General features: G+C 33.5%; 1 protein-coding gene across 1 annotated transcript in view; it reads right to left on the bottom strand.

The window, feature by feature from the left end:
• LOC118735498 (neuronal acetylcholine receptor subunit alpha-7) overlaps positions 1 to 15,785 on the bottom strand; it is a 613,475-nt gene that overhangs the window by 47,596 nt on the left and 550,094 nt on the right. The window contains exons 6-7 of the mRNA XM_036465294.1: positions 5,752 to 5,932; positions 1,116 to 1,191 (exon numbers count right to left, since the gene is read on the bottom strand). Coding sequence (XP_036321187.1) covers positions 1,116 to 1,191; positions 5,752 to 5,932 — 257 coding nt within the window. The remainder of the gene's footprint in view (positions 1 to 1,115; positions 1,192 to 5,751; positions 5,933 to 15,785) is intronic.

Genomic DNA, 15,785 nt, shown 5'->3' on the forward strand with positions numbered 1-15,785 from the left:
TTATTGGTTCTCCCAAGACACAGTGGTATTCCGGGAATCGATCTGATATAGGATAAGAGGAACCACCCGAATCATACTACAGGCTATTCCTGATTTCACAAGCTGGAAAAATTACTCTAGAAGCTACTAGCAGCAAATGGATAAAACTGCAAAGCAGAAATTGCTAAGGCTCACAAAAGCTAACGTTCGGCTGCTCAGCGGAATACTAATGGGACACTTGACCACCTGATTACATGCCATTTAGGCAAGCTGCACTCCAGAGAAAGCGGCTGAAATTTTTGTGGGTCACTTCTTCTAGAGCTTAGTTAGAAAAAACATCATTCTAAAGTCTACTAGGATTCGAAAGAAAATCAGGTTGATCGAAAGACATGTTTTGCGGAACTTCTTTCCTGGATATCTCAAAGATGCTGTGCGGCTTCAGATGATACTTTATGGAACCCAAACATAGACAGAAAATTAATATTCTCAGTGCAGAGCGCGTCAGTTCTGCTTACAATACAGTGAGTGGAGTATTTTAGTCTCCACATATACATACCACTGCTGTGACGAAAGTTTTGATGATGCATTGGCAATTACTTATTTCTTTTTTGCAATTTAATTTTATTTAGTCTTTATTTTTTGTTTACTTGTTTGTTTTACTCTTCTGTATTTTTTTAAATGTTACTTTATTTTTTGATTGCATTTACTTTAATTTTATTTTACTTTATTTAATTTAATTTTAGTTTTTTATCACATTTAATTTAATTTAATTTAATTTAATTTTATTTTCTTAAATTTTATTTTCATCCCATTTAATGTTATTTAATATAACTGAATTTATTTTTCATCTAGAAACGTCCATTTTTAAAACCTTAAATTCAAAAGTTTCTTAAAAGTTTTCTACTTTTTCATCTAAATTTCAATACTGCGCAAGCTTAAAAAAATTTTAAATAATAAAAACTAAGTATTCAAAAATAAAAAAGTACACTAATCGTTTATAATTTTGTACACTAAAACTCAGTTACATCGAGCACATAAATATACAAAGCCATCATAATTATCGGTAAAAAAAAAACGATTACGAAAAAAAAAACACTAAAATTCACACAAAAAAGTTAATAAGAAAATTTACTAACCAAGCAGATACCACTCGCCATTTGTTATGAAATCGGAAAGATCCCCTCCATCTTCGGAATTCAAAACCAAATCCAACTGTTTTTTTGGTTGTAATTTTTTGTGTAGTTATATTTGAATTTACAAAGTTTTGTGCGAAGACAAAAATTTGCAAAATAAATTTTTTTTTGTACAATAGGAATTTTGTTAAAGTTTCGAGAGTGTCAATAGTAGCAGGGTTGCATTTGTAACGGATTGAAAAGGCGTTTAGTGTTTGTGTTGTTTTTTGACAGGTTGTAGTGTTGTAGTTTTTTCCGGTTCGGGCAAAGTGGGGAAAGAGAAAATTCAAAAATTACATTAATATTTATTTTTTCAATACATTTTTTAACACAAAATATTGCAAAATAGTTGATTTTTACAAAAAGATATTGTAAAAAAGAACCAAGGCAACATTGAAGAGAACAACACATATGTTTGTTTGAAGTATGGGTGGGTTAAGGATAAATTGTAGCATTTATTTATGTATGTGTGGTGTAGAAGAGTGTATGTTGAAAGAGTGAGGTGTATACAAAAAATATTTGTGAGAAAGTTGGGCGTAAAGTGCGTGAGATAAATATTTATTGAGTAAAATAGAAATTGCGTAAAATTGACAGCTAATTAACAGTTGAAAGTCTTAACTTAAACTTTCTTAATTTATTATATGCTTAATTTTCGAAGCAATGAAAATTAAAAAAAAAAAAACTAATATTTGTTTGAAGTTTTTTTGTGAAAATTCGCTAAAGTGCCGTATTTATACCAAACTTCTTGCAACTGTCAATCAAGCTGTCAAACTTTGCGTGAAACATTGTTTTTTTAGTGTATGTACAGTAGGGAGTATTCTGATTTTAAGAGAGTAACTTTTATAGGTGCGATTTATACTCTTCCCATGGCAGAAGTGTGCTTAAAAAAAATAGAGGGAGAGTGGGCAATGACATTGTTATTGAGAATAAAATTCTTTTTCTCACATTTACACGCCCTCCCTCAGAACTTCTATGCGGGGAAGTAGCAAAAAAATTAGTTTGTCTTTCATTAAGAGTAGTTACGTACGTATGTACGTCCAAATTTTTTGCACATAAAAAAATCACTTCTTCTTCTTCATTTCTTGGTGGTAAAAAAATTTGGGCGTGGTTCGGTAAATTTGTTTGCTTTCTTTCTCTCCATGCAAAATAGTTGAAAGCGTAATTTTTTCGAGTTTTTTTTTAATAGTTTTGTTTTTATATTGTTCGCGCAAAACATTTTTGCTGGAAAAATATTTTATCTTATTTCGAAAAAATTCGCTTTTCACACATGATTCCAATTAGCGTTTACCTAAATTAGATTCGTGTTTTTCTTTTTGCTCTACAGTGGGTGTCAACAGAAAACTACCAACCTAAGAGCTTGACAGTTTTGCGTCGGCACACTGTATTTTGAGGCAGTTGTTTACTTTTTTTTTGTACTTTTTTCGTTTGTTTATTTGCTTGTGTTTTGGTTTTGCAATTCACAAAAACGCAGTGAACTGTTTTCTAGTTTCAAGTTTGTTTGCAGTATATAACAAAAAAAATTAAATAATAATAAGTGATTAACTGTAGAGTTTATCGTTTTAACAGAGTAGTGGTGAAGTAATAATTCGTAAAAAGTAGCAGTAAAAATTAAGCGTATTAACTTTATTTTCTAAAACTATTAAATTGGTTTGGGTGTGTGGGTTGTAGCAGCAGGTGACAGCAGCGTCTGCTTAGGTACAAAAAAAGGTAGTAGAAAAGTTAAGCATTTAGTACTACATACTTAGTACAGGGTTACTGCAGGTACACCCTTGGGTATATCGGCGGTAAATACGAAAGTATTTGTTTAAAATGTTACAGTAGCAGTAAGTAAAGATAGTATAAGTAGGTATCTGTAGCTCAAGGCATTGGAAATTAAAATAAAAGCTACATACCAAGAGATGTATGATTTAGTATAAAAGTTATGAAAACGCAATTTCAATTTTACATGTATTAATACTTAAAATTAAACGAAAAAAGGAACATTGGTTTTAAATTATAAATTACTTTGAAGTACTAAACTCTTTTTTATTAAGTTATCAAATTTAATGAATTTGATTTTTAAATGAAAAATTTTAAGTATTTTTATTTAAAAATTAGTCTGGAATGATGTGAATAATGACGTAATTAAACAATATCAGGATAATTATTTTAACAAGATTTCTTGTTAAGCCTACACTAATTCAAAATAAAAATGGTTCCTAAATTACTAAAACAACGAAATCATTTTGGCAAAAAGTGTGTTCCTATGTTTTTCTGAGTTCTTATAAAAATGCTTTGAGAAATTCAATAACTCCAGGGTTGTATTTTTAGGGACTGACGGGGGAAAAAAAAATGTTTACCAAATTTATTTTTGCGTCTACGTAATATAGTCAACTTTAACTATTCATGCTTTTTGTTTGCTCTTTTTTAATAAAGGTCTACATAACCTTCATTTATTATAAAAAGAACATAGTATGTACGAGTGTATTACTAAAAATATGACCTTTTTCTTTAAAAAAATTTGTCTCGCAATCAGTCAAACTGAAGTTTAAATCGGAAAGTAATTAAGTTTTATTTGGATATAAGAAGCTTTTAGACTTAAGAAGCTTTAAGATCTAAGAAACTTTTAAGAAGCTTTTAGATTTATGGAGCTTTTAGATCTAAGAAGCTTTTAAATTTAAGAAGATTTTAGTTGAAGATGTAAATGCCAGAAATGCCTTTAAAAAAGATTCTTGTGTTTACTTATATACATACATATTTGACAATTTTCGTATGCAATTCCAGTTTCGATTTTATGCTATTATTGTGAAAAATAATTACACCAAAATCGTGCTTAATTATTAATTGCGTACTTGGGAGTTTTTTCTAAGTTTTTTGAGTAATATTATTTTAATTAATGAATTTAGTAGCAGAAGCTTCTTTATGTTTTTGTTCTAAAGAGCTTTTAGTATTCTAAAGTAAAAAATTTGAGCTTTCCCATTTAAGAAAAAGCGACTAGCAAGCCTTAACACGCTTAAAGTTCTCCTAATTAAAATATAGTGATCTCAGATCTGAATTTAATTTAATTCGTTAATCTATAGCTAAAAAAGTTTGTTTACTGTTTATTTCGGAGCTTTCAAGCAAAAATCTTTAAGCTTTCGTATTTAGGAAAAATTACTTTGACCAAAGCGTATGGTGTTATTTTTTTAGAGCTTTTGAAAATTGACTTACGAGACTTACAAATCTCACGAAAAACTATAAATAGATAACAAATTGAAACTGAGTGAAAAGTGCTTTTGGATTTTCGTGTGTTTAACAGCTTTGGTATTTAAGAAAATCTGCTGAAAAGGCAAGTTAAAAAAATGCCTATTTTCTTTTCTGCCTTACGTAGCTTAAGAAGCTCATAACTAGCTATAAGAAGAAAACGTATCTAATAATTAGATGATACCTGCTTTGCATTATATATAAGTAAGTATTTTATATTTTAAAGTTCCAATAGAACTTAAAAGCTCAAAACTACTTTCACAGACAAACTTCATTTCGAAAAATATTTGTGATTGAGCCTAAAATCTTAGTGAGCTTAAAAGCTCAAAGTTTCATCCGCAAATGTAAGGGTGTTTAAAAGCTCTAATTAATGTAGCAAAAACGTCATTTAAAAGTGCAGTTAAAAATATAAAAACAAATTAATTTGAAATCTGCGTATATAAAGAAACACGAATGGTTTACATAAGCGTTAAAGCTCAAAGCTATCACGAAGAAAGCCTTTTAAAAGCTTTAAACGAAGGTATTTACACAATTTTAAAGCTGGAGGAGTTCAAAAGCCATGAACAGCATTAAATCTTTTTAATGTTTAGTTAAATATAATTGCAATAGAAACAATCACTTTTAAATCAAATTATATCCACAAAAAGCATTAACAGTTTGATTGAGCTTCAGAGCTCAAAGCTTTTGTGGAAAATTTAAAAATGGTAGGTAAAGATTATAAAACAAGGGAAATTTAAGTTTATATGTATACATATAAATATATATACGAAAGCATGAATAGTTTGGTGTAGCTTAAAGGCTCGAAGCCAATGCGATAAAGAGTATCATTTGAAAATTTTGTTGATGATATGGAAAAAAAAGAAAATGCAAAGCTTTGCAAGCCTGAAAGGCATTGTATGCTACAACTAGTTTAGTGTTAAGTACGTAGTTATAATTTTTTAAGGAAAATGTTTAGTTGAGGTGTCTAGAACTCTTTAAGGAAAAAACAGTTTTTACTTTTCGAATATTAAAAGTGATCTTAGAGATTAATTTTTTTGCGTTTCAGCTTTAAATAAAAAAGAATTAAACTAAAAAAAAAAATACATATTAAATAAAAAAGCCTCAAAATATGTTATGTCCGAAGACTACAGTCGTCTGCAGGCGAAAAATGAAGCTTTCGAGCAAGCTTTCACGTGAACGCGTGAGTGTGGGAGAGAGAAAAATTTGAATGCATTCGCTGACATGGAATATGTTTGCATGAATACGCGTATGTATGTGTGTATGTTTGTAATGTGATATGCATGTACGTGTTGCTATGCAGTATTTATATATGTATGTATGTATGTATTCATGTTTGCAGGTATGTTTGTATGTGTTGTAATGTAAATTAACACTTTACCTGATTTCCATCGTAAGTCCAACTACCGAATTTCATTTCGCAGTGTTGGTCATCAAATGGGAACCACGTGATGTCTATCTTGCATGTGCTCTTGAAGATACCAGGGGGCACGTACAGACAACTGCCGTTATGTTTGACCACAATGTTGGTGTGATACGTGCCATCGAATCCCTCATCCGCGCTATATGTATATATAATTACATGATTATAGCGTAATCAATGGAATTTAAGTAATTCTTTCTCTTGTTTAAGTTTTGCAAAACGTTTTTGTAGCACGAATTTTTAAATTTGTTTGAAAAATTTAAATTTTTCGCTTTGACTTTTATTTTTTCTGTGCTTGCATTAACTAATAAAGTGCTACTTTTTGTATTACGCCTTTCTTTGCTTGGCTTAAGTCCCTTAAACTGCGTTATGTTGCTTACGTGAGTATTTGATTTAGTTCAAAAATTTATATGTATCTATACTTCTTACTTCACTTGCAATCAAAATCATTTACAGTTGCTATGCCACTGGTTCTGACAAAGTTTTGCTGATAAACTATTCTACACTTTGTTTGAAGGTTGGAATGTTTGGGGATTTGTGAAGGGTGTCCTGTATTTTTTTTTGCAATGGTATATATCTACATATATATGTATTTACATATATTTATAAGCACATAAAACTATGGTGATATGATGATGATATGAAAGTATGTGGCGCGTGTATGACATATGTGGAGGTCTTATATATACATATATATATTTTTTTTAACATATTTTGATTAAAAGAAAAAATAAAATAAAATGATAAAAATAAAATATATCACACAAACAACAAAAAATATAATCGATAATCGCATGAGGCTATTGCCTGAAAATTTTAAAATGTACTTAGCGGCATTGCGACACTATGACAGACGGCCGAGTAATCATAGCCAACTTATGTACAGTAGATCGCATAACTGCCCATACAAAAAAAAAGGCGGTACTGTTTTTCCACTTTATTATATCAGTTTGAAAGTCCTCTTTAATTTGATGCCAAGTTTGTTTAATTTGGATAATGGGGTTTGTTTGGTATTAGGAAAGAACTTTTATTTCGGCCTCAAACAAATATTTGGCCAAGTTTAAATCTTATTACTGGAGTAAAAAAATAAAAGGCCGGGTTTACCGATTATTTTATTTGACATAAAATAAAGGTCCTAATATAATTTTTTTTAACGATTTCTATTATAAAAGTTTCTGTCTTCGTTTTTGCTAAAAACGCCAGAGAGACTGATAGACAGGTACATAAGAAACGCGATTCTTCGTGTCTGTCTATCAAAAGATCAACATTCTTATTGCAAAGAAAGCTCGGCAGATATCGCCCTGCACATAATGCTAATGTGGTTAGAGGAAGCCTCCATGCATAAAGATTATGCCGGTAGGGGCCTTTCTAGATATCGAGGGGGCCTTCAACAATGTCACTGTAGAAGACATAGTCAAGTCTATTAATAATCTGGGGGTTGAAACCAACCTAAAAAGGCTTATTTACAGCTTACTTCGTGATAGAACTGTTGCGGCAGAGTGTTTCTTGTCTTATTCCGCGGAGCCCATGTCTGGAGGAATTAACTAAACTAAACTTGTAGAAAAAACAGACAGAATTGTCGCAGCACGAACTGCTATTAGGCTCAGGGAAACCGGGTTGTAATACTCTGGAGTTCTTGAGGGATTTGACTTCAGCACATAGATTACAGCGCCTCCGAAATAGCTCCCAGAAGCTCCTTCTCTATCTACATTCTCTCAAAAGAGAAGACTAGATAGGGCGGTGTTACTCGAAGAAGGGAGCGGTAAACTTCTTCACGGATAGATCAACACTTGGAGACAGGGTTGGTGGAGGTTTCTTCTGTTGGAAACTCTTCACCAAAACTATGTTCAGACTTCAGGACTTGTGCCGTGTCTTTCAGGTGGAAATAGCTGCCATCAAAGAAGTGGTTGACACACCCCGAAAGGGTGATGCTCTCGAAATCGGTAAAGGAAAATCTGACCTCTCTATCAATCACTTCGGAGTACTTCTTAGTAAGACTTGTTTAGGGAAACGGCGTGGCTGATGACCTGGCGTCGGAAAAGCACCTTTAAAACGTTATCTCCAGATAAGTAGTAACTAGGGACGCCTTTGTCCTCCTGCGGTACACTCTTGGATGGTGGGCTCTAGTGTTAGCTCAGCAAGCGCTATAATAACACGCGTACTTCGTATATATTGAAATACCTAATAAAATGGACAAAAGAAAGCGAGTGTGTTTATAGGGCACTTTAAAATATTTTTTGCAGCGCAAGACACAAGTGCCCCTTCGTTTCCTCTTAAAGTTGCCGAAAAATACGTTACCTCCCAAGGGCTAGTGATCCTTTTGGTATCAGCTGTAAAGATGAAGGTGAGGTGGAATCATCCCCACATTTTCTTTTAGACTATCCAACCTTCGGGAGGCAAAGAGGGAAGCATTTTGGCTCGCACTTCTTAACTAACACTAAGCTCTGAGGGATCGAAATTAGCCGCTTTCGAAAGTTGGTAATCGGCTCACGGCTTTTCGTCGAGCCGTTAGGTTATCAGTTCAGTTTTTTCGTGGTATCTTAATTGTACAACTGTGTCCCTTGACTAGGGCAACCACTTTAACTTAACCCAATCTCACCAGTACTTCTTTGAGCTATGAAATAGTTGATCACATTAGGCATACTTAAGCCGCCATGAGCCCATTGTAATACCATTATATTTTATTTTTTGATCTAAGTATTTAAAGAAAAGCCCATATAAATACATAAATGTACATAATACACTTATGGATATAAATAATTTTGTATTGTTTTTCGCTCTAGTGTGCTCATTAATTGCTTAACTGACAAATGTTTAATTAAATGTAAACATACCAAATGTGTCACAGGAGCAGGCGAAGAACACAACTTGATTATCAAAGTAAATGTGTACAAACATAGTATGTATGCATACTTTGACATATTTGTATACATTCAAACGCATGATTATATAAACGGGCGTACTTATGTACATCACATACCTATATGTACGGTTGCCAGACGTACTGATTTTATCAGTACAGCACTGATTTTTCAACTCTTGTACTGATTTTATTAATTTGTACTTGTAAAAAGTAAGAAGAAAATTATTTAATTACAGTTGACATGTTTCAAATAATATTTGAGATGCCCAAGAAAATAATACAACAAAAAGATCAATCGTTTTATGGGCACATTGCCGGGTCGTTACGTACCAGTTGCGATAATATGATGGAGCTTAAGTTATTTAAAAAGAATGATAACGTTTTTTGTCGAGTGTTGTTAGTAATCTCGAAAATATCTTTCAGTTTAATATTTTAATTTTAATATTCGAATGACTTTTGCCTATAACTTACAATTCTCTTTTCAAAATTTACTGACATTATAAAAGAGCTTTGCATACAAGACATCTCGATGCATTAGATCCTTTTTTTTAGCGAATTCCTAGCCTTTTGAAGTTTTTGCACATTTGAAAAAAAAAATTTAAGCCATGAGGAAATATGGATGAAGACTTTAAATAGTGGTACGTTTCCACAGTCTAAAAAAAATATGTTATTTTGTTTTTCAATGCCGCACTCAAATGAAGCAACTGAGAGGATCTTAAGTATAAAGTTTGCTTTCTGACGCAAAGAGAGAAACCGGTTTCTAATTGAAATTTTTAAAGTGAATTTCAAATTAAAAGTAATTTTAAAATGAAATGTAAGAAGTCTTTGACTATTTAAACACTGAAGATGGAGACGATCGCATTATTGCTATTAAAAAAAAAAATAAATATAAAATAATTTATTGGCAATATAACGCAACTTCTGTGTACAACGATGTGTACACTCATGTTAAAATAAGTAACACTTTTATTTTTCAACAAGTACTCTAGCGTTTTAGAGTATTATAGTTTACTTATGTACACTCGTAATTTTGCTTTGAATAAAAGTGTACTGATTTTTTTAGCATGAAAAAGTCCAACGTACTGATTTCGTGCTTAAAAAAATCTGGCAACTCTACCTATATGTATGTACATACATACACATGTATGGTTTAATATTATTTTATGAAGAGAGTAGCTACAATCCAAAGCTGCTTTTGACAGCCATGTTATTTCAGCGATTAAATAATATTGCTTTCGCTTTAAATGTACGAGTATATCAGCTTGTCATGCTTCCATGGAAATCTTTAAATTACAGAGATTTTCCGAATTTTCAGATAAGTATTTGGCAATTAAATTGAGCTTGATTTTATTTGATTCATCTTATTACAATTTGGAACTGTCTGAGTGGGTTTATATACAAATTTATATAGGTCCCATAAGTAAGTTAAGTCCCGTATAAGTAAGTGAGTTTACATTTGTGAGGCGAAAACTTGATTAAGACCTTTAGGAAGACTTTGAAAAAGCACAGAGAATCATATTTAATATCAGGCTGTCACCCTTGCTCGCAATGAAAACCACTCACTAAATCGACGCTCGGGAGCTGGAGTTACATTCCTCGTTCGTAGACATAACCGGGAATAATATGGTCCTATGCATCTTGTTGATCGGTTAACTGTATCGGAATGCATTTGTAAAGCCTTCCAGGATCATAAGTAAAACAATGAGCAACATTTTGACACAGAGCGTTTTTAATAACACCAATGAAATAGAAATATTCAGTTCGACTCTACTGCTGAAAAAAACGAACATGATTAAACAAGCAACGTAATATTCTGCCGTAACGTTTGCTCTATAGGTGCGGTACCGGGAACTGATAAATGAAGAGTAAGCTTTATATGAAAAAAAAAGAATGACCGACATATTCACGTCAGTCGAAAAAGATTGAGATGTGGAATGATAGGTATAGTCCATGTCACAATTATACGCCGCCGACATGTTGACACGTTTTGAATAAAAATTTTTTTAATTATTTAATTTTAATTATTTTTCATTAAAAAACATAGTGTATTCTTTAACAAAAACCGTATAAATTCAAGTTTCAAACTTTATTGAATATTAAAAAAAACAAACTTTCGAAAAATGTAGGCTTTTTAATTAGGTATGTCGAAAAGATTTGTATGCAGTTTTATTTTTGTATAACAAAAAGCAACTTTGATATAGCTGGGACTAACCGTTGATTTTTGGCCTTTTCTTAGTTGAAGTTGTAGCCCCTTTTCTCCATATATGAAAAAATAACAAAAATTGTCGTGTTTGTACTTTCTACAAATATTGCAAATATTGTTTGCAACTTGGTGTTTTTGAGAATAAACAGTATTTTTATAAAATAAAATTAAATAATAAAAAATCTATGGTCAAATCTTGTCAATATGCTGTTGGCGTATAATTGTGTTACATTGAGTAACAGAAAAACTGGGACGAAATCCAAGAAAGACAACTTTTATATATAACGAAAGTTAATGTAGTTGATGTCCAGAAAGCCAGTGATAACGAAATTTGGATTGCAAAAATATTCTACCTGAGGGACGAGGTAGGAAGTTGGACAATCCGCTGCGAGGAATCACTAAGTATTTTCTTCTTGTCCATTTTTTCTTGCAGCCACAAGAGAAGTCTCCAGCAAATGTATGGGGTGTTGTATCACCCTCTCCAACCTTTTGAAAGATCGTCACATAGCTCGGGTGATAAGTTCGTTCAAACTCTTTAATACACCGGAAACCGATGGGATCTTACCATCGCAGCTGCAAAAGGCTTTGGAGGTATCGCGAAATTATCTCGCTCTTATGTTTATATGCGAGTTGAGTAAGAACCGGACATATCCCCAAAGTTTGGAAGGTGGTAAGTCAGTGAGGGCACCCGTGCTTCACCCAAGTGCTTCGGTAATAGGTTTTTCCTCAAGACGTTAGAGAGGCTAATTAACCTGCGTATAAGAAACGGTCGTTAGACACAACCCTTCATACAATAGTAAAGTGAACAAAAGAATTCTTCGCTAACAGAGGTTTTACGGTAGGGACATTCCTAAATATCGAGGGTGCCTTTTACAAAAGTCCTGCTGGATGCAGTAGTCAACTGGAGGTGTACCGGAAGCTGTCTAGATATGTTTCCTGCCCGCCTTAGAGCCCGTTGGCTGTTAAATAAATCATCAAAAGGTAAAAGAAGCGGGATAATCTGCTGCCAGAGAACGTCTCCCTTCAATCGACAAGGTGGTCACCGCAACAACAAAATGTTGTTAACAATAAACATCCAACTGGCTCAGTTCAAACTTAACGAAGTTATGAAAGTGGCCACAGCTTAATTGGAGATCATACCAGTAAGCGAATTCCAACCATAACGAGTGTGATGGTCGGACCTCAGTACATGAAATGCACAAGGGTTTTCAAGGTAAGGTTAGCAAAAAAAATCCACTTTTGGGAACATTTACATGGAGTTCATAAAAAAACGAGCGGAAAGCACAATGGCCCTAAGTAGACTATTGGCCGATGTGGAATATACAAAGCCATGCCGAAGAATCTTTAGATGACAGGACTTCAGTCGGTACTCCCTAAATTTCTTTGCTAGTGTCTGCGGTTCCGGTATTATATATTTACAAAATTCTGTCAATTGAGCTGCTGGGTAAGAGATCTGCAATGTCAGCGTCGTGACGGGCCGAATGGCTGACCCTGTGGGGTCAACATGATTGAACCGCGAGCACCAAATCACCTACTCGTTGATAGGCCAACTTCGATCATGGTTCAAACGACTGCATGAAGAATAACATTTTTGCTTGACACAATTCCTCAAAGTTCAGAGTAGTTTTCGAGAATATCTGAACTCAAAGTTTTGCTATTACTTTAAAAACGTCGAAAATGCTGTGCACAACATTTTGGGACTATGTTGTCGAACACTACTGAACACTGAACTACGCACTAGCGCTACAAACAAACGAAGAAGCAGATACTAGCTGGGGAGAACCGAAGTAAGGCACAAAACTATGCAAGTTTTAGGCCCACTTCCGTTTCATTTGGATAAATTTGTAGCAATTTTTAGAATCTCAAAATAGCTTTCCTGAAATAGAATTGCAAATATTTGCAGAGTTCAGATGTAGACGAATGTCCTTCTTTAGTGTCTTACGCAACCTAACTAAGATGCCGGGTACTAAAAATGTGTAGGAAAATTTGTCATCATATAAATGCATATATTTTAACCTACATATACCTACTACATAATTTATATATTTATGAACTCAAAAATATTCAACACAGACAACGGCTCATGAGCTACCGTTGTGGTCTTCTCATATCGAAGATTTACATAATTATATTAGAGTCATCCTAATTAAATCTATGTAATGTAAATTTCCTTAAGCTTAATATAATTAAAATAGTTTGTAAGTCAATTAAAATAATTAATTTTAAAACTGGCTGTTGGTGTCTTCATTATGTGCGACAGCAGGATTTAACTAATTGAATATCATAGCGGTCAAATTTTACAACTCAATAATAACTTTTAATTTGCGAGTTGCTAAGCTGTGCAGCTGCGATTTGTGAATTCTCATTTATGTTACAGCCCAGCAGCGGCAGGCAGGGCAGGTCAGTTCAGGGGAGAGGTAGATAAGAAATGTAAAAACATAAGTATGTATATGGGTAGACATATACTTATACAGTGACTCAAATAAGCGTTCACAATGTTTGCTCATTTTTATAAAAAAATGGTTCATACTTTAAACAAAAGCATATCCACAAATCTAAGTTTCGATCTTTATACGACATTTAGAAAAATTCAACAATTTTTCATTAAAATTTCCAACATTATAATCTCTTGGGTACACAGTTTTATAGGCAGTAAAATTTTAGTATACAAAGTGGAAATTTCAAACGGCTAAAGATTCGCACTGATTTTTAATATTTTTTTTGCTGACGCCCGTTTGCACTTTTTTCTCAAAAAATAAATATTAAAAGTCAAGGAGCATGGCAAGGTAGCGAATGCACTTTGTTAAACTAAAATTTTAGGGGTTCTAAAACTGGATAGCTAAGAAAATTCTAGAAATTTATATTACAAAATTCGAAATTTTGCTGAATATTTCTTGAGTTTTTCTCTTTTCTTTTTAACCGACTTCCAAAAAAGGAGGAGGATATCAGTTCGTCGGAATATTTTTTTTTGTTTATGTATGTTACCGCATAACTTTGGACCACATCAACCGATTTCGATAATTTGTTTCGCATCGGAAAGTTAGTGTCTCAGAGGTAGTCGCATACTAATCTGGTTTAGATCCGATCATTGGATCATGAAATATATATATATATACTCTGGTACTCTATAACCTTAGTAGCCGCTTGGCTGTTAGTCAAGATAGCAATGTTCTGATTGCGGTAGTTTCGCTTGATTATAAAGTCCGCGCATCTTTTTAGAGCGTAGGTTTCAGTCTCAAAAATGGAAATATATATGTTATTCCATAGGTTCTGGGTATCTCAACATCAGTACAATTACACCTATCACAGTACCCACACACACACACAGTCAATCGCACATCAGTGTACCAGTTTATTCCTATTACTTAGACCAGTTTTAAACCTGTTTGTAAAGCTGAATTTCGATTGCATGATATCCCACGGCATGGAAATTTCAGGGCACTGCTTGCTCAGAATATTAATCCTTCTACGATTAAGAAATCCATCTGTCCCGACGTTGGTATCAGTCTCTTTAGTAGAGTCATTTTCACTTTAATTTTTATATGAATATTTATAGGGGTAGGATATCGAAGAATTTTCGAGAATGCGCTTGAGAGTAGTGCTCATGGCTCCAGTGAATGCATACACATGCTTGCCTTTGTATAATGGTGAGCGCTTAGATTGGCCCAAGTTGAGCAGTTATGTCAAACCAAATGATGGATCCATGAGCTAGCAAGAGTCGTCTATCGCCTTATAGATGCAGCTCAGTATTTTTGGGGAGCATCCCCAGCACTGTGCTTCCCAGGAAATACACGTGATAAATGATTTTCAGTTTGCTCCACATTTAATCTGTTTTTGCCACATATGTACCCCTGGAAAGTTTTCGTTAGCTCTTGGAGTAATCTCTCGACGGCTATGATCTATAGGAGTTGGTTATAACATGAACAATATTTTTATTAAAAAGTAAAAAAAGGCGTTATGTTATTTGATGTCTAAATATGTATCTGTATATGGCTTGTAAAAGCATTCGGCGATTAGGTTAGGTTAGGTAGAAACTAAAAGTTAATTTCGTTTCATTTTGTCGGGACCAATACACCACTTGTTTATACCCACTTTGGGAATAGTTGAGGACTATTTAAGGATCGTTTCGTAACTAGTTCCAAACTACCCCGAAGTAGTCCCTATATTACCATGAAGTGGATCTCAAACACATCTTTAAGCGGTCTCGAAATGGCCCCAAACTATTCAGAAATATTCCCAAACTTGTTTCAGAATGGTCCTGAAATCGCTCCGAAATGATCCTGAAGAAGTCTTAAACAAGTCGCGAAACGGTCGTAAAATGTTCCGACACTAGTCCCGAAATGGTCCTGAAATCGCCCTGAACAGGCCCCGAAACGGTCGAAAAAGTCGTGAACTTGTCCCGAACAAATATGGAAACGGTCCCTATTAGTATCGAAATCATCCCGAACTAGGCCAAATATGGTCCTAAAATAGTCCTAACCTAACCCCGAAATGGCCTCCAACTATGTAGCACCAAAGTGATTCCGAAATATTACCGAAATGTTTCTGAAATAGTGATGAATTAGTCCTCAAATAGTCGTGAACCAGGCTCAAAATGGTCATGAACAGCTCCCGAAATGGTCCTAAAAGAACCCTGAACAGCTCCTAACTAGTCCCGAAATAGTCCTGAATTAGTTCAGAAATGTTCATTTGTACACAAGAAGCAGTTATGTAAAAATTTTCTGCTGGGTTAACACAAATTTTACGCATAAGAACACCTAAGATATTTACACATAAACAATTTTATTTGGAAAAACTGTGTAAAAAATCAATCTGTGAACGCTTGTGTGAGTTACAGTACACACATATGTATGTATGTACATATGTATACTATAGTACGATTGTACATAAAATATATAGGAAGAGAAATATGCCATTTCAAAATTC

Source organism: Rhagoletis pomonella, unplaced genomic scaffold (assembly GCF_013731165.1).
Source record: "Rhagoletis pomonella isolate Grant_MI unplaced genomic scaffold, Rhpom_1.0 Rhpom_scaffold_00003, whole genome shotgun sequence".
In the NCBI taxonomy this organism is placed as follows: Eukaryota; Metazoa; Arthropoda; class Insecta; order Diptera; family Tephritidae; genus Rhagoletis; species Rhagoletis pomonella.